At 44.0% G+C, this 19,763-nt stretch overlaps 1 protein-coding gene across 10 annotated transcripts; it reads right to left on the bottom strand.

Annotated features, from left to right (window-relative positions):
• Window positions 1–592: 592 nt before the first annotated feature.
• Window positions 593–19,501, bottom strand: CCDC62 (coiled-coil domain containing 62). Of its 10 annotated transcripts, none has more exons than XR_013833939.1 (15): window positions 18,279–18,374; window positions 17,420–17,596; window positions 16,385–16,577; window positions 15,162–15,328; window positions 13,576–13,677; window positions 12,425–12,596; window positions 11,306–11,407; window positions 10,729–10,817; window positions 9,767–9,867; window positions 7,753–8,457; window positions 4,203–4,380; window positions 3,378–3,506; window positions 3,043–3,135; window positions 2,752–2,808; window positions 593–932 (listed from the first exon to the last, which is right to left on the bottom strand). XR_013833939.1 is itself a non-coding variant. In XM_079957364.1 (14 exons), exons 2-13 carry the CDS (start codon window positions 17,453–17,455, stop codon window positions 3,049–3,051), a joined length of 2,061 nt encoding a protein of 686 aa, XP_079813490.1. In that variant the 5' UTR covers window positions 17,456–17,596; window positions 19,067–19,501; the 3' UTR covers window positions 593–932; window positions 3,043–3,048. The 10 variants fall into 10 exon arrangements, 8 of the variants coding, with proteins under 8 accessions (XP_079813490.1, XP_079813495.1, XP_079813488.1 ...); XR_013833940.1 differs by having other exon boundaries at window positions 2,752–2,817; XM_079957364.1 differs by lacking the exons at window positions 2,752–2,808; window positions 18,279–18,374 and adding an exon at window positions 19,067–19,501.
• Window positions 19,502–19,763: the final 262 nt, after the last annotated feature.

Here is a 19,763-nt window from a genome sequence, read left to right on the forward strand (position 1 = left end):
CATATTTCAAAAAGCTTTTTTTTAGGAAACTCCCAAAATTAATGTTGAACTTTTTACAAAAACACAAATTTTTCAATTGACTTGCCTAAGATCCAGGACAAAGTGCTGCCTTTTGGAAATTCCTCCCAGATGTCAATGCTGCCATTGAAATCCCAGTAATGTCCAGGAAAATCTGGACATATGGCAGCCCTAGCTTTGTGTCAGAGAACTTCCTCCTAGATTGTGGCTAAAATATTTCCTCCACATTGTGGATAATGACTTATACATATAAAATGTATTCCAAAAACTGTACAGAGCGTTCCTTTGTTACTATACAAATGTTACACCCACACCAAACACTTAAAGCACAATGGAGGATCTGTAGTTTCACTTCCCTGAGCTATAATTCCCAGCACCCTCAACATACTATAGTTCCTGGGATTCTTTGAGAGAAGCTATGTGCGTTGAATGTCCTTTAAATATATGATGTGGATGTGACCTTAGTTAGAAATACTTCATATAAGGGATGAAAGATTCTGGCGTTAAAAACACTGAGCATAAATTAACTGTAGTCATACGGTAAATGCAAAATATCTGTACAAAAACAAGGAAAAGCCACAAACACATATTTATTTCTTTTCTTAAAAATCACCTATTAATGACCAGTTACATATTTAAATAACCTTCCAAAAATATACTGGCAGTTAATCTGAGCATATGAAGTCGTTTTTATTCATTCAGCATAATTCTAGTTTTTTAAATAAAAATTAGGGAATGAATCTCAGCATTTTGTCACGGGTCTTTGGCACTGAGAGCTTTTCGGAGATTTAAATAAACGAAGCTGTAGAAGAACGCTGAGTGACTGTCCACTGAGTTTAACACACCATGATTATCTTTGTCTTTGAAAGAAAGGGTGCATTTCTCTGCTCTTGTGGACAAAAAATGGGAGACACCTGCTTTGAAAAGAGAAGGAAAGTTTTGAAGAAGCAAAACACGCTGAAACTCCACACCGCAATTCAGTTCCAGGCTTTGCAGTTTTATGACAGCATATGGAAAAACACAGCCAGTTAGAACCTCAGTGACGCCTGGAGGGTTTTTTTGTTTGCTTTAAAGGTGTATTTACTTCAAGGGATGAACTGTCTGCCACAAAGCTGCCTTTGTGTCACTGCCGGAAACTTTCATTTCCAGTGTTCCGCAAACAGCTGGCAGTTGAGGAGTTTCCATGTTGACAAAGATATTTTTCCTTCACGGCTGACATCAGGTTCATCAGCATTTACAAGCCGTGAGGCATGCCAGAGATGCCAAGAGCTCCAGTGTAACATATTTCCAATTTCTTTCACATTTGTCTAAACTCCTTTCCAACACAAGCCTAGGCTGTGGCAGATCGACTTATTTATTTATTTTATTTGCACATTTATAAAATGGTTCACAACCAAAAGCTGCTTAAACAGTGTACGATAAGAATAGATAAAATAAAAAGACAAAAGATTACTGACTCAATAAACTAAAAGCAATAAAACCAATGGCAGACCTAATTGCAGTGACCGCTCCTCGGGGAGCAAGGCCTAACCTAAGAACGGTGAACAAACCAGACAAGACAACGTTTGGGGTTTTTTAAAAAACTGGTCACAACTTTATTGATTCCAGATATAGATAGGATTTGGCTTAGGCATTAGGTGTATAGCGCTCCCAGCCTCCTGGTGGAGAGCTGAGGAATGACAGGGTCGAGCCTAGGATTAGTTACAGGTAGGTCTGCCGTAGTCGAAAGAAAATAAAAAAATCCTTCCAGTAGCACCTTAGAGACTAACTAAGTTTGTTATTGGTATGAGCTTTCTGAAGAAGGGTGCATGCACACGAAAGCTCATACCAATAACAAACTTAGTTGGTCTATAAGGTGCTACTGGAGGGAATTTTTTTATTTTGTTTCAAGCCTAGGATTAATGAGTCAACTGCAAGACTCTACAGGTGGCACTCCCAAGCCGCTGAAGGCAGCTCTAAGGCCCACCAGCTGTACACCTCAGCTTTTCGACAGAGACTTCCAACTAGACCCCTCTAACAGGGTACCCAGTGAACACACCTCTTTTGAGGTTGGAGTGACGCACCACTTCACCTGCTGCCTGATGTTTGACTAAAGGATTCCACCCAATGCCTTATCTGGTCTTCAACTGACTACAGTCCTGAGGTCAGGCGCAGCCGACATTTATCGGCTGGGGGCAGACCAGAGCAAAGCCTGCTCCACACTGGTCTGCTCTTAAGCTCAGCCCACCTGTCCTGGCCAGATCTTAGTCAGTAAGTGATTCCAGAGGACTGCATCTGCATCACTAAAAGTCTGTTTTCTAGTGCATACTAAGTGGACCCTGGGGGCATGCAGTACTCTTGGTAGTGCTCCATTGGAGAAGTGCAGTTAGGTAATATGGCTAAAATTACTTAAATCTTGGGGGCAAGTGCTGTATGCACACTGGAACCTGATTCCCAGCCTCTGCTGAAAGGAAATCCTGCCACTGTCATGGCATTTAAGTGCCCACAGATCACACAAACAAAATTCAAAGGGTCTGGCAGCCCAGGAGCAACAGGCTTGCCATAATACTGTTGCTGTGGTTTTGGGGAACCTAAGGGCAAACTTCCACAACATACACTGAAAGCACATCCAATGCACATAACTTTCCCCAAAGCATCCTGGGGTTGTTAATGATGCAGAAAAATGTGGCTCTGAGCAGAGGAAACTACAGCTCAGGAACTAACTCTAGCGCTTTAAATGTGTGCTAGATGTACCTTAAATGTATGTTGTGGCAATCAACACGCATTACTCTCTGCATATCACATCTTCACCTGCAAATACTCAAAAAACAAATAACTTGTTGTGAGTAGGGAACATATGTATAAACACAACAGACAATTTAGAGATAACTTTAGCACAACAGTTTTTCGCACGAAATGTGCTGCTTTGCAATTGCACTTGGAACTTTATACCAGCAGGTGTTCATATACATTTTTTACTGTGCTCTTCAGCTCTGTGTTGTGCAAAGTCAACAAATATGGAGAGGAAAGGCAAGAACGACTGACCTGAGGTCATAAAGAAAAAAGGGAGAGCTTCATCTCGCTTTCCTCCGCACTTGGCAATCGCCCTTTGCAAAGGGATTCGCTATACTCTCCTGCCTGTCAAAGGACATTAACGTCTGTATTACATCCTTAAGAAAATAACCATGAAAAAGAAATGTGTGGTTGAGGGCATAAGCTAGGTTAAAAACTACTCATAAATACATTTGTTTTGCAGTATGCAATTAGTATAGTTTAGATAGATAGATAGATAGATAGATAGATAGATAGATAGATATAGACACTTCTGTTCTAAGTCAATTCTCTTTGTCACCAAAACTGTTTGGAAAGCCAGAAATTACCATTTGAAGGCTGTTGTTGGGACTGCATCCAGGGCTGGGACCAAGCAGGTTGCTGAGCTCCAGGTCTGCTACCATCTGGCGGGACTCTGCCAGCAGCCGCTGCAGCTTGCTGGTGGGCGAGCAAGAATCCTAGGATGAACCAGAACAAAATGCGTTAAGGAAGAGCTGGAACCAGAGACACAAGGTTGGTTTGAACACAGAGATCATTTGGGAAGGAAAGCACAGAGACAGCCTAACTTTGGAATATTTCTACATGCCTTCAGGGCTGCCAGCAGGTACTCTGGAAGCAGCATTAGCAGGATCAAGAACCTGTGGCAGCCTTGGACTGCCTTGGCAGCCTTTTTCCTTGGCAATCACTCGTAGCTGAGTAAGATTGTCTTATTGTACCTTTGTTCTTGATGTAGATCTTCACTCACCTCTTCTTCCCTGGTTGAGGAGATGCCGTTTTGTGGTTCGCCTCAGGCGCCAAGGTGACTTGGGCCGGCCCTGGGCCAAGCCTAGCAATGAAACCTAAGGTTCTGAGTTCCAGATTCAGGGCAAGATGGGGAGTGTAACCCAAAAATTATTAATTGCATTGCAGATGGTGTAGCTACTTAGTAGTCACATGCCCACATCCTTGTGCCCCAGACCCAGCAAAATGCCCGAGGATGGAGCTCTGGCAAAGGTTAGCAAGGAGCTGGAGGGGGAAATGGGCAGCTGTGAGACTTCTGCACAAGTGATAAATGGGATAACTGTGGCCACCAACAGATGGCTGTAGATCAAGAGTGCTACAATAGCCAGGGATGACCCAACAAAACATGCTGCCTCACCAAACCAGACACTCACTTTGTGGATAGTCAGATGGCAGCATCCGTTGGCTGCCTGGATGTCTGTTAAGCTCATGAACTCTGAAGGCAGCTCGTCTTCAAACAACTTTTCGTCTCCCTTGCTCCCGCTTGTCTTTTGGGTGGATGTCAGACAGGGAGCACCCAAGTCCGAAAAATGCAGGTCCACATCATGGTCACTGTGAATATTGAAAATAATACTTTTAGAAAGTCATCTTCAGCACACATTTTAAGGAAAGAATATAAATATGAGGGTTAGGTACAGCACCATGCTTTTTAAAACATAAAGGGGATAAGAAAGCAACAGACGTGCAGGTTCATAAGGCAATTCTGGACTGGTGGAATCTAATTTAAACTCCCTTTAAAGAAAAATAAGTTTCTATTTCTTATGACTGCAGAAACTTGGTTTGCAGCGGAGGAACCAGGGCCCTTTATTTATTTTATTTCATTTACCAAATGTGCATACTGCTTAATTGTAACAGAACCTCTAAGTGGCTTACAAGAAGTATTTGAATTATCCATAAAAATAATTAAAAACATTTCAAAGACAATTAAAATCAGCAATAAAAAAGAGAAAGAAATGGAAACACATCAAGACCTACATTTCTGGAAATGCTTGCCTAAACAAAAATGCATTAAGCAGGTACTGAAAAGGGTATTTCAAAGGCTCCTGCCTGAGGTCAGAAGGCAGGAAGTTCCAACGTGTAGGTGCTGCCATACTAAAAGTACAATTTATGACAAATGCAGAACAAGTAGTGTGTGGCACCTGTATTATTATTATTAAATTAAATTTCTATACCACCCTTCATCTGAGAATCCCAGGACAGTTCACAAAAACACAAAAATACACAACATAGTAACAAACAAAAACAGCCCCACACCCCGGAGTTTAAAAGGCCTAGATTGTGTAGTTAGCCAGAGGCCTAGGAGCAAAGAAATGTAACAGTGCCTTCGTCTTGCCAGGATTCAAGCTCAGCTTATTTTCCTTCATCCCTCCCAGCACTGTGTCCTGGTTCCACACAGCCTCTTCCAATTCAGATGTTATGCAGAAACAGAGGCTGAGTGTCATCAGCATACTGATAGAACCTTGTCCCCAAATTCCCAGTGACTGCTCCTGGCAGCTTCATATAGTCTAATTTGTCAATGCCTAAATGATATCGAGAACGAGAACAACTTGGCCACAATAAGGAAATTTTGTCCATGGTATGACTATTTTCTACCTTCCCATTTCGACTCTCTGGCACCCTATTTGCATAACCTAGCAATTCTAAAACGTAGACACGTTTTTACTCTCACAAGATTGAATGTATTGCCCTCGGTTGTACTTGAGGGACGATTCCAACAGATTCCACATGAAAAACGCTTATGTCCCTGTGGAGATGGCAGTACCGAATCGGTGGTGCAGGCCCTTCTGGCTTGCACTCTTTATAAAAACTTGAGGAATGAGATTATCACCCCTCTTGTATTGTCCATTCTGGGTAGCCCAGCCACTGCCACAGTGTCCTTTCTCTTGGCAGATCACGATGAGCAGGTGACAGCAAAGGCTGCAAGGTTTTTAGCTGAGGCAATCAGAATAAGATCCACTATTTGACTATTGATTCAAAACACTAAAATGTATCTTATATAATCGACTTTTTATTTGTATTTCTATTCTTTTTATATCGTATTGTTGTTTTATTGCTATGGCCAATGGCTGACGCAAATAAAGATTCATTCATTCATTTAGCTTCATATAGACATTGAATAGCACTGAGGATAAAACAGTGCCCTGTAGCACCCCATTGCATAACCCCGAGGGGGCCAAAAAGGGACAAGATGCCTCTCTCTCTCTCTCTCTCTCTCTCTCTCTCTCTCTCTCTCGGTGAGCGAGCTGAACCATGAAGAATGGCAGTAGTTGCAGGATATGGGTGCTATTCAACTAAGTTTTACGCAGAGCAGATCCACTGAAATAAAGGAACCTACCATAACTCAGACATGCTTATTTAATTCACAACATTTATATACCGCTTGACTGTAATAAAACCTTGAAGCAGTTTACAAAAAGAACAAAATTCTCAGGGGGGGGAAAGTTCATTATTTCCATGGGTCTACTCTGAGTAACACTTAGTGGAGACTACCACCTTGTTTCCAATAATGGCCAATGTGGTCCCTGCCCCCAAGATGTTGCTTGGCTTCAACTTCCAGTCCCTGACCTTTGCCCACGCTGGTGGAGCTGCTGGGGCCTGGGGCCTGACAGCATTCAGTGGGACGCAGGTCTGCCCCTGCAACTGTGCAAGGGGAATGGCCAGACTCACCCAGGTGTACAAACCAGCTCTGCTGCTGGGTCATGTGATGAAAGGAGATTACAAGCAATGTGAAGCCTCAGGTCTTTTTATGGGCTTTGGAAGAAAGTGAAGAGATTTATTTACAGCTGGTGTACTAAGCTAGAGGGGACTGGGTATGAATTCCAAGGTGAGCTAGATGGGGCTGCTCCAGATCCACATTCCATTTTAAGTCATGCGCCCTTGAAAGCAGCTGTGTGGCTGACCGATGCTGCTCTGACCAGCCCCAGGCCCTTTGCACAGCTTGATTCTCTCCCCCACCCCCGCAAAAAAGTGGCCAACAGAAGCTCACACATATCAAAAGCGCGAAGTGTGAAGGTTAAAATTGCAGGCCATGTTTGCAACGAGTTTGTTATAAGAGTGCTCAAATCACAGGGTGGTGGTTTTGCCCCTTTAGTTTCTGGTCAAGGAGGGCAGGAGTTGACCAAAATGGGGGGGGGGGTTCCCAGAATGAGGCCTGTGGATTTCATCCAGGGCTCTCTCCCCTCTGCCCAGTCCCCCAATAATTAGAGTAATGCTTTATGACAAAGAAGACCAGAGGAGCCGAGGACTTGAGCTGAAGCTGGTGCCTGAAGTGCAGCAGGGAAAAGGCACTATTCTGCTGAGCAAGCAGCGACAAAAGACTCAGGCGGTTCAGATACAGACCAAGATTGGCTGGACCAGAAGCTTTGTGCTGCCTGTCAGTTTAATCTGATTAAAACAGCCTTTGTCCATGTCTAGCAGCAGACTAGCCAGGTAGCCACCTGCCTGCCTGTTTCCTTTCCTTTCCTTTTTTGCTCTAAGACATAGGTAGGCAAACTAAGGCCCGGGGGCCGGATCCGGCCCAATCACCTTCTAAATCCGGCCTGCAGCGTGTTTTTACATGAGTAGAATGTGCCCTTTTATTAAAAATGCATCTCTGGGTTATTTGTGGGGGCTGCCTGGTGTTTTTACGTGAGTAGAATGTGTGCTTTTATTTAAAATGCCTCTCTGGGTTATTTGTGGGGCATAGGAATTCGTTCATTCCCCCCCCCCAAAAAAAAATATAGTCTGGCCCCCCACCAAGGTCTGAGGGACAGTGGACCGGCCTCCCGCTGAAAAAGTTTGCAGACCCCTGCTCTAAACAGTCTGATGAAGACTAGCTAGCTGGTTTATTAAAAGATTGTTGATAGGTTTTTCATTTGGAGTAGGGACAGTCATAGCTAAGAAGAGAATGGACTAATTTTGTAGGCAACTAGCAAAATACTGAACCTTTTCGACTTGCCGCTTCTAATCGCAGCCTGAGGACCGTTGGGAAAAGTTCCGTGCCATGAACCTGCCTCTCCCTTCACAGGCTTGAAAATCTGCATCCACCGCTGGTCACTTACAGGCTGGTACAGTGCGACTTTGTTTATGGAGCTGCGGGAGCAGTACCCCGACTCCAGCCCTTTAAATGGACTAGGAGACTTGCTTGGACTCAGCCCGCATGTGCCCATCTCCTTATCTTTACAATCCTCACTGGATTTGTCAGACAGCTTCAACACAGGACTCTGGCAGTTTGTGGGCTCAGTGTGGCAATTTAGGTCGAGCCAATGCTCATGAATTGGTAAAGATGCCGCAAAGCTTTGCTCCGGGACCCGGGCCATTTCCCTGCCTTCTGCCTTCCACATGCTGTCTGACTGGGAGGCAGGTCTGCTGTCTGTCTCCCCAGAACTCAAGGATCCGCTCTGATCCAGCTCTTCCCTATGCATAGTTCTTGGCCCATAAAACAGCCCTTCCTGAAACTGATCCAAGCTTGCTGGCTGTCTCTCCTCGGGGCCCTTTTGCTGCCTATTCTCGGCTCTGTGTGCTTCGCAGGTATTTTTTGAACTACAGCTGGGAGAATGCACAAACCGGGTGTGTATCTTCTGATGGGCTTCGCTACACACTGTGTCTTTGTTGCCGCTACTTCCAGGATCTGACAAAACTATCTCTGTGCTATAAAGGGCACAATAAGGAACTCACGTTATCAAGACTGCATTTAACAACTTAAGCCTATACATTATCTGATCTGCACCCATCAATCTGCACCCAAGGGTGTGTCAATCCTGTTTCAGACATCCAGGATCTTCCAGCCCTTGAGGATTTGCCCCACTCGGCTTCTACTGTTGCTTCACAATAAGTTTCAAGGGAACTGGGAGTTGCGGGTACTGCTAAATACATAATCAAATAACTGCTGGTTTTTGGATCTGTAAAGGGACAACCTCTATCTGTTTCTCTGCCCTGGCATGCCTATTTAGCCTGCAAGAGTTTCCTCTTCAGATTGGCATAAACTCTACAGAACTTAACAGAAACATCTGCCCCCATCTTTTTTTTAAGCTGAGCCCAAGGGAAAATCCTTGTAATGTCATCAGTTAGCCCTAATTAAAGTTGTTACATGAACTACATGCTGTGAGACAGCTTAGCAACCTGGTGGCTCTCAATGCAGGCAATGCCAAGTGGCTCTAATTTAGGAGAACAGAGTCATTCTAACATGGCACAGCTGGGGCACCCCGATTCAGTCTTTTGGCTGTACAGATTCCACTGCTGGTCTTTTCAAGGCTGCTTCAAGTTGTGTGTCGAACCAAGAGCAGGAGCATAGTCAGCTGCTAAGTGACCCCACTCCAAGAATGGAGCAGAAGGCAGCATTTCAACAAATACTGTTTCTCCCAACCCCTGTGGCTGTACTAGGATTGGTATGGTGCATTTCTAGGGGTTTCCTCTTAACAAGTGTTGATGTATTAGTGTTTAAATATGCTCTATCCAGGGCTGGAAGAACCAGGGTTAGGATTTTGAAATGTTTTCCTAACTCTGCCTCTGTGCAATATGTAAGGTAAAGGTAAAGGTAAAGGTACCCCTGCCCGTACGGGCCAGTCTTGACAGACTCTGGGGTTGTGCGCCCATCTCACTTAAGAGGCCAGGGGCCAGCGCTGTCCGGAGACACTTCCGGGTCACGCGGCTAGCGTGACATCGCTGCTCTGGCCAGAGCCAGAGCCAGAGCCAGAGCCGCACACGGAAACGCCGTTTACCTTCCCGCTGGTAAGCGGTCCCTATTTATCTACTTGCACCCGGAGGTGCTTTCGAACTGCTAGGTTGGCAGGCGCTGGGACCGAGCAGCGGGAGCGCACCCCGCCGCAGGGATTCGAACCACCGACCTTTCGATCGGCAAGCCCTAGTCGCTGAGGCTTTAACCCACAGCGCCACCTGCGTCCCTGTGCAATATGTAAGTCCCCTTTAAAAGCAACCTTCTCTCCAGAAAGCCTTTTACCTGGCCTCGTGTGCCTGTGTCTTATGTTTCTGCTTCGTTTCCTGGGAACTCTCCAAGTTGAAATGCAGAAACTGCAGATCTCGTTGCTGCTTCACATAGATCTGAAGGCAGACAACAAAACAACCAACAAACCTCAAAAGAGCAAGCAGTTCACTTTGATACATTATTTTTGCCCTGTTTTTCTCTTCACAGACACACAAAGCAAGAAATTTAAAATAAAAACCATAATAATGAGGGCATTCCAGACAGAGTTCATAGAAATTTTAAATGGTTTGTTTTTAAGATTTCAGAGAACTATCGGAAACACCTCCCACTCCAATTTTTCCATATTCAGGACATGCTCCTATAACAATTGTAAAGATTTGTGTAAAAAAAAAAAGAGAAAATTTTTTTTGGTTTTGTTTTCATAGAGAATTCAAGACTAAAAGAAAACAAAACAAAATTCCTCTGTACATGTAAAAAGTAGTGCTCCAATTTTAGTTATTTAAGTATCCCACTCTGTTTCGAGGATCTCCAGAATGGTTCTGGCCATTCTTAGCCTCCATTTAAGATCAGATCAGACTACCGTTTCCTAATAAGATTCATGGCTATACCATGGGCTGGACTATCTAGCTACTTTATTGTTCTCTCAGAGCAGCATACAGATCATTAACACCATGTACAAATAAACTATACCAAGCTGTTATTTAACCACAAGCATTTGGAGATATCCTCCAGTGCATTTGAATTTAAAATATTTTACTATATTTCACTGGAGATGCTTTAGAGACATTCCGCCTTTCTGTTTAGTTCACATATTCCAAGACTGAGCCCCAGTATCAAAAACAGGTTCTTCAAACAAGTTATTGCAACAGCCAATACTGTTCACGTTTGATTTTTGTTATGTTCCTCATTGCGACATAAAAGGACAAAAACAAGTGCAATCCCCTCCCCCACCCCCCACCCAGAAACTGGATTCAAACCTGTCGCAAATTGCTCAGTTCTGTGTCAGTTCGCAGTTGTTTAGATTTAGCAGACTGAAGCAGCTGGTCTTTTCTGTTTGCTCTTTCAGCTGTTAGGAGAGAGGGGTTGAATGGTTGGTGATTTTCCACAACAAAGAATTGCACAGAGAAACAATAAATAAGCAATAATCATAAAGAAAATGAAAGCTAATTTAGCTAACATTTTCTTTTTTTATACACAGGGATTTCTTTAGAATCAGGTCCTTAGGGGAGTGATTTCCCCTCTTGGGAAGCAGGGATGGGGATTCTGTGGCTCTCCAGATGTTGTTGGACTACAACTCCCATCATTCCTGACCACTGGTCATGCAGGTTGAAGGGTGTTGGAGTCGACCTACATCCGATCAAAGGTTGGAGGGAATGGTTCCACTCCACATGGGAACTAGTCCTGATTTCTGGCCGGGTATTTTTGATCAACAGCTGATACCTAAAAAAAGAATACAGGCAAAAGTTCCAACACCATATTTGCTAAATCAGAGGCAGATGGACTGTAGGCTCCCCTCAAAAGCTAAGGTCCAAACATTAGTTTTTGTCTACTCACCACTAAGCATCAATTCATTGTTCAAATAACTGTTTTCTTGCTTGAGGCGTATGATTTCTTCCCTCTGCTCATTGTTTTCTTTTGTTTTCTCGCTGAGGTCACCTATAAAACAAAAAGAGAGGGTGTTGCTGAGATGAAATATCTTCTAACGACAGTTCACATCTATTTAAATGATCATAAGCATGAGGTGATAAACCAAATGTCCGGCAAGAACTTTTTGTTGCAATGCAACACTAAAATTCATATCATTGCAACAAGGATTAAAACTATACACTGAATATATAGTTTATCATTAGCAGTTTATTGTACAGTATTACCAACAAAATTGTACATTAACTATAACTGGCTCATTCATTGGAGGGTATCTGAAGGACAGCAGGCTACCGTAATAGCCTGCACACACATTAAGGTTTTCTGCTCTGGGTACCCCACCGTCAGAAGTGAGGGGGTTGTGACCAGGCACTGGGCCTTTTCTGTGGTCAAACCCTCATTGGGAACATCTGTCAAGAACCCATGATATTATCATCAAGCACAGCAATTATTATTTTTTAATGCCTGAACTTTGGGTGGCACTCAAATTTCCAGCTAATCTGCTGTCTTATTTTGCTCCTGCTTCTATTGTCTCTTTCGTTGTGATGGATTGTATTTATACAATTAGCTATTTGTAAAAGGTTTGTTGAAAGCTGCCCTGGGACCAACATTGGTCCCCACAAAGGTTGTAAATAAAATAAATGTACGTTAACTTGCAGTCTGATTATAGAAAATAGCATATACTTTTTTTGGAGGGGGTCTTTTGCCTCTGATGCATTCCAACAAGAAGGAATGGGGGGAAATTATTAAATGCTTCTCTTTCCTTTTAAAAAAATTGTTGTAGTTTCTGCTCTTTAAATTCTAAGTCCCCATATACAGTATTCAATATCTGAAAAAAGGCACCTACATATTGAGTTTAGGGGAAAACTGCAAATTTACTTAAATTTGAAGGCAGGTGATTAATGAACTGAAAATTCTCTGATTGATGGATAGCCTGGTTCATTTGGCTGGAGCAAATGCAAACAGGAACACTGTCCTTCTCCAACTCAGTTTTTAGAGTATGAATACGAAATTCTAAGCATTGTTTACCTTTTAATTTGCTTGTTTCCAACATAAGTTCCTTCAGCCTGAGTTTAAAATCCTGCTTTTCCCTATTGACGCTTGATTCCTCCATCTTTGCTGCACGCAGAGCGTTTTCTAATTTTTTAAATTTACATGTAAATTCAGTAATATGATTCGTTGCTTCAAGTATGTCATTATCCTAACCAAAACAAAAACAAAAACAATTGGGTCCATTGTTTTGCCTTGTTTGCTGCCATCTGTGCCTCTTTCATTTTATATGTTGAATGATGAAAGTTATTAGTCTCATTTCAAAAACTAGCTCAGAGCTTGGCAGTGTTCATCTGATTGAATGGACATTTTATTTATTTAACAGATCTGCTTTTTGACCAGAGTCCCCAAAATTGGCTCACAATTTTCACAAAATAGAACTATTCCATTAAAAATCTTTTGCTTCTAAAATTAAAACCATGAAAGAAATATATCTATGAATGAAGATATTAGGGGAGGAATGGAGAGACCAGAAGAGAACAGGTTGGGGGAGGGACCATTTAAAATACTGGACTCGAAAACAAAACAAAGAAATTAAAAACTCCCAAAGTTGCTGTCTTTTCCCCAAGCTCAGTGGAGGAACACTGCTTTGCATGCTGAAGGTCCCAGGTTGGAATCCCAGCATTTGCAGGCAAGGCCAGGAGAGACTTCCGTCTGAAATCCCCAATGACAGCAGACCTGTGAGCAGAACCAAGCCTTTCACCAAATCCCTACCAAGAAACTTAAAACCTCGTATTGGGAGTGGGGATTTCATGTCCTGCTGAACACCTCCCTCCCCTCCAGGGTTTTCTTACCTCCCTTTTCTCCACGTACAGCCCCGTAATTGAAAGTAACCTCCTACTCGCAGGGGTGGGAAACCAGCTTAAAAATCAGTTTGGGCAGAGAACTGCAGACAGTGGGTGGCGATGGGAAAGGTTCTACTCCCTGCTACTGATGCTGCATTTTAAATACTAGTCGTCTTCCCCGGCTCTAGAAGGAAATCAGCAGCATCCGGTTTAAGCCCTGTCCCTGTCTTATTTAAGTGTACCCAGAAACAGGGGTGCTCCTAACATTTAGAGTGGCTGGGGAAAACCCAGCCAGATGGGCGGGGTACAAATAATAAATTGTTGTTGCTGTTGTTGTAAAATTACCTTTAACTTTAACATAGTAAGCAGTTCCTGCTCTCTGGCTTGCAGCTGTCCTACTTTATTGGACAGCTCCATCACTGAGCAACTGAGGGCTTGATTTTTCTCCTAGGAAACAGAAAAGAAAGGAAAAAGTGTTGACAGTGAAATCTAAACCCTGTGCCCTGTGTGGCCTTCCCAGCCCTATTGCACCACAAGCAGAAAGCTACCCTAGCAGCCCACAGCCTTGATCACTTAAGGATGACTTAAGAAGAGCCACCTTACTGCAAATTCAGCACACTGGTGTGAGCACAGTATCTTAGCTCACAACATCTGATGGAGAAAAACAAATACATTTCCTTCTTTTGAGTTTGTGGTTAATGCATGTGTTACTTTAGACCACACAAGGGCACTGTTTGTCTAGTGATCTAGCCACCCCGTTTGTAGCTTCTTTGTCAGATAACTCCACTCCTAAAAGTTGAGCCATTTTGTTGTTCTCTCCCAACTTGGCTAGACAATGCCTGCTGTTTCTCTCTCTCTCATCATTATTCCTCCTGCAAAGAGTTTCTGCATAAATAAAGCCTTTGAACTCCAGAAACTGGAAGTGATTATTACAATCTACCGTATTTTTCGCCCCATAGGATGCACCGGCCCATAGGACGCACCAAGTTTTTTGGGGAGGAAACAAAGGAAAAAAAATTTATTTCCCCCCCAGGCGCTTGTGGGGCCGGCAGCGGGGAGAAGCGCTCTTCTCCCCGCCGCCCGCCTGCAGATCAGGTCCGGGGGAAAATTGCGTCCTATAGGGCGAAAAATACGGTAGTTCACCCATGCTGCAAGGTCTGCTAACAACAACCCCAAACTGTTCAATGTGAACTAGCTCTTAATTCTCCCCCTCACTTCCCATTCTTCCTATCCACCTACTGTAACCTGCATTTGCTGTTCCTATTTCACTGGAACCTTATTAGCACACTAACCTAGAAGTGGAATATCCATGGCCAGATCTCCCAAAATATTGTCCTTTAGCTAAAAGCAGCTACTCCCCTCCTCCCTAAAGTTGGCATGAGCCACAAAGGAGAAAACACAGGAAACCTACAATATAAGAAATTTCATAGGGGAAGCTGTGTGGAGGCAAATGTTTTATTTCATAAACTATCCTGTCTATGGTCCAGTCCAATCACACACATGTCCCTTGCATCTGTCTTCAGCCAAATAAAGAAACTGAGATATGTCAGTCATAGAAAATGTCAGGCCTAGTCAGGGGCCAGCAGCGGGAACTTCTGGGCACCTTCCAAGGCCTAAGTTCATGTATGGGGTGCACTGCTGATCTCTGGAGCCTCCTGGTCCTCCTCCTCCTTTCTGTTGATCTCCCTTCTTCAATCCTTCTTCCAACCTCTTGAGCAAGAAGGAACAGTAACCACTATAGGCTTTATCCTCTCCTAAGGGAGGTGGGGTGGTGCAATGATGGTGAGGGAGAGGAAGGGGCTGCTCTTAGGGGAGGGAGGCATGCTGAGAACATCTTGCTGAAGGGACCACCCACAAAAAATGTCCCTTACTCAGAGTCACATTCAAATTCACCCAAAGCATTCAGAATCTAGCCACGAACTAAAGCTTACCTCGAGGGCCTGGCAGTGAAGTGATGTATCAGAGGCTTTCCGAGAGAGTTCCTGGAGCTTCTGCTGAGTATTCTCAAGTGTTATTTTGCGGTCATTTTGCTGGGATTCAAGGTGCTTTAGCCTTCTAGTCAGTGTGCTAATCATCTCATTTCTCTTGTGCAGCTCATCTGAGGGATAAATGACAGGTACTGTTTCTGGGAAAGCAACTGAGAGCAACGATGCACACACAAAACTTCCTTAAACTAAGCTGACGTTTGAAATGTTAAGAAAAAGGCAGAGAGAGAGAGAGAGGTACAGATAGGTACAGATATTTTAATTCTATAAAGAAATGTCTACCTAGGAGTCATCCAAAAATGTTTTATGTTCTCCTGGATCTTTTTACCTGCCATGTTTTCCCCCTTTTAAATTCCACAATTTGGGAGTTTGAATGGAATTCTTAGAACATCTTTGGGGTTATATTTGAAGGTTTTACATACAGATGTTAGGCATATAAAAATTAACCCAATACAAAAACATGAAGCTCTTTTTGAACAGCACCCATCTTATGTGATATCAGTCCTTTTAGGAAACTACTGACATTTTGCTATTGTTACAGCATCACTTACGAAAGGTTCTACATGTTTCCTGCCATTCACAACATTCTAGCATTTCCATGGTGCTTCTGTTCAGATAAAATCTCCATTCTGTAGCCAGCCAGCACCTGTGGGACCAGCCAAATAGATTCTCCAAGCCCCTGGACTGCAGCATCTTTAAAGTTCCAACAAACAGCTTAGGGCGTATATGAGAAGAGGTGCACATCATATGCTTTAATTGGGCTTATTACCTTTTATTTAATGTCTCTAACCTAGAGCACAATCATATCGTAACTGCTAAGGGACTGAACATATCAAGCTGCCTTATAGGGAGTCAGTCAATTAATCCATCTTCTCTACTGCTTTCTACTTTGGACCGGCAGTGCAGATGATCAGGTACAGGTAGACATTTTCCCTCTTCTGGGATATTATTTGATCCTTTCAACTGGAGATGCCAGTGACTGAACCTGGGGATATCTACATGTGAAATGTGCTCTTCCACTGAGCCATGCCCACTGCCATGAAGCTGTGGACAGAGCTGTAAACCAGGAAATCACAGTTCAAAAAAACCTAACCAGTGCCCTCAAGTCGCTGTCAGGCTCAGTTCCTCCATCTGCAAAAAGGGCACAATACTCTTACTACTGCACTCACTCTCCAATTTGCTGCACCGTTCTGCCAGCGTCAGTATTTTTTGACGATCATCATCCCAAGCCAGCAGCTGCCTCTGGTGCACTGCAACCATATCATTGAGTTCTTTATCACGATCTTTCAGCTCCACAATTAGCAGCTGAAGTTCTTTCCTCTGCTTCTGAATGGTACTGCTCTCCAATTCTGAGGTTGTATTCTACAAGAGGAAGGGGGGAGAAAACAGTCCCACCTACATCACATCACAAATTAGGTAGCTGTTACAGAAGTATGCAGTTCAAAATACAAAGCATTTATTAACAGCGCTGTGGCTTGTTTCTATTCCATTAAAAGCTTGCAACTGTTTCATTAAAAGCTCAGAGACATGTGCATAGTTAAACTATGGAATTCACTCTGACGAGTTGCCTATCAACTTGCATGTTTTTAAAAGGGGATTAAAGAAGTTCATGGAAAATACAGTCATACCTCGGGTTGAAGTCGCTTCAGGTTAAGCCTTTTTGGGTTGCGCTCTGTGGCGACCCGGAAGTAACGGAGCGTGTTACTTCTGGGTTTTGCCGCTCACACATGCGCAGACGCTCAAAATGATGTCATGTGCATGTGCGGAAGTGGCAAATTGCGACCAACGCATGCGCAGTTGCAGGTTGCGTTCGCTTCAGGATGCGAACGGGGCTCCAGAACGGATCCCGTTCGCATCCAGAGGTACCACTGTAATTCTATCACTAGTGACTAACCACAGTAGCTATGTTCTACCTCCACTGGAAGCTGCAGGAGGGGAGAGTTATGTTGCACTCAGTTCCTGCTTGTGGTCTTGGCCTGCTTGGCCACTGCAAGAACAGGATGCTGACCAGATGGGCCAGTGGCCTAATACAGCAAGCTGTTACAAACATACAAGCACCACAGACCTTTCCTAAACTCTAATCTAGAAGTAACCTTGAAACAAAAAAGGAGAATACACATCTAGGTCCATCAGTCTTTGGTGCTTAGTGAAATGTGAGGTATTACCGGTAAATACTGCTTTCAGATTTAACTTGGTTTTGTTACCTGCTGTGGAGTGGAGAGAGGCAATGATGATTCCATAAGGACTGTGCTGGGGTCAGGACTGTAATAGGTACAATTGTTGCAGAAGTGGTGTGGACAATTTCTAACTGTAGTTCAGCTCTCCCACAGCAATGAAGAACCCTTTTCTTGTGCACTGCAACTCAGCAATTCAGAGGGTAACTGTCATAACAGAGATTGAGTGGGGATACATCAAAAAGTGTTGTTGAAACAACTTACAGTAAGTTAATAGAAAGAGGCCACCTCACATTATGGAAAATATTAATTACTCATGAGGAAGGAGACACTGAATTGTATTAAATGTTTGCTGAATTTGTTTGTTGTTGCCTTATTATATGCTGATTTGTTTTTAATATAGTTATATCAATTTTAACATTTGCTCATTTTTAATGTGTGTTTTTTTTTGTTATAGGCCACATCCAAAATTCAGACATGAAACACCTAAAGCATTCTAAAACAAACAATTAAAAACATATAGAAGTAGATTACAGTGAAAGACATTCTGAATGCAGTGCGTGTGTATTATAACCAAATGCATGCACATAATACATAAATTCCCACCTATACATGTAACTGTGTACCACCCCAAGTTTTTAACTGAAGGGGCATAGCAGAAATTTCCAAGTAAATCGATTACATACAGGGACATGTGAGATGAAAAGTGGGAGGTGGCTTAGAAAGATAAGACAGGCACACCACTCAAATACTCTGTAAAGAATGAAAGTATACTGTCTCTCTCACTCTCTTCTTTCTTTCTTTCTTTCTTTCTTTCTTTCTTTCTTTCTTCCCCCCACTCCCCCATATTGCCAACACCCAAAAATGTTTCAAATGGACTGTAAATGACCTGTATGGAAGATTCTACGATTTGAAAGCAGAGACACTGAATGTACTTTTGTGACTTATGGAAATCTTTTGATAAAGACATCTTTTAAAAAGACAGTTACAGATAGGTAGCCGTGTTGGTCTGCCATAGTCAAAACAAAAAAAATTCCTTCCAGTAGCACCTTAAAGACCAACTAAGTCAGTTCTTGGTATGAGCTTTCGTGTGCATGCACACTTCTTCAGCTACAGAGTGTATCTGAAGAAGTGTGCATGCACACGAAAGCTCATACCAAGAACTAACTTAGTTGGTCTTTAAGGTGCTACTGGAAGGAATTTTTTTTGTTTTAAAAAGACAGGCAGGAGCAGAGGAAATCTTAAGTGCACGCTTTTGTCTCCAGAGGATTTAAGGAAGGCCCCGGGCGATTTAAAGTACCCCCCCGCCCGCAACCGGCCCAAGAATCCTGGGCCCTGCGGCTGGCTGAGGGTGCTGGGAATTGCAGCACCGGGAGGGGGATGAACTACAGATCCCAGCATACGGGGCGGGGGGGGAGAATAACGCGCTCTAAAGGTGCGCACGACACGGTGCGCGGCCTCTCAATACCGGGGGGGGGGGCAGAGAGTTCACCCGCAGAGCACCCAAGGGAGTCGGGGTCCCCCAGAAAGTGGGGGCGAAGGGGGTGGGGAGTCAGGCCGGGTGGGGTTGCGGGAGACCGACCCTAACTTTGGAAAACTAAGGGGGCGGGCAGGGAGGGGCGTCTCTCTCACTCACTGAGGGAAAGGGAAATGGCGGCGGGCGAAGTTGCCGCTTACCCGCCTCCGGCGAGGGGAAAAGGGGGACGGAGCGGCCTCGGAGCTCCCCGTCTCCTCCTCTTCCCCGGGAAGCCTCCGCGCTCCGCCTCCAACGGCTGCTCCTCTGCCCCCAGACCCGCGCCAGCCGCTCTTTAATCCGCCTACCGGGGTGGCTTTGCTTCTGTTTTCTTACTCCGGTTTCTTTAATGCGGAGTGGCCACCGCCGCACAGACGATTATTATTATTATTATTATCATTGCGATTATCGTCGATTAAATTTGTGTGCCGCCCTTTAGGCAAAGATCCCAGGGCGGTCCGCAACATCAAGATATGTACCAAAAGAGAAGAAAAGCAAACCCACAACCCGCTTCCAACACATTTCTTCATCGGCCTGAGACCTGGGGGAAAAGAAACATACACCAACGGGGAGCCGCCACAGAAAAGGCCCCCTCTCATGATACCACCCCCCCCCTCATGGAGGAGGCACAGCAAGAAAAACCCCATTGTAGGGGTTCCCACCCAAACTTGGGGCCCCCGCTCTTGTTGGACTACAACTCCCATCATCCCTCCTTAGTAGGATCCATGGGCAGGGATGATGGGAATTGTAGTCCAACAAGAGCTGGGGCCCCAAGTTTGGGAAATGATTGCAGAGTCTAGGTTGGCTCATATGGGGAGAGACAGTCTTGCAGACCCAGCTCCTCTTCTTTGCCACTGAATG

This window comes from Podarcis cretensis, assembly GCF_951804945.1.
Source record: "Podarcis cretensis genome assembly, chromosome: 16".
In the NCBI taxonomy this organism is placed as follows: domain Eukaryota; kingdom Metazoa; phylum Chordata; class Lepidosauria; order Squamata; family Lacertidae; genus Podarcis; species Podarcis cretensis.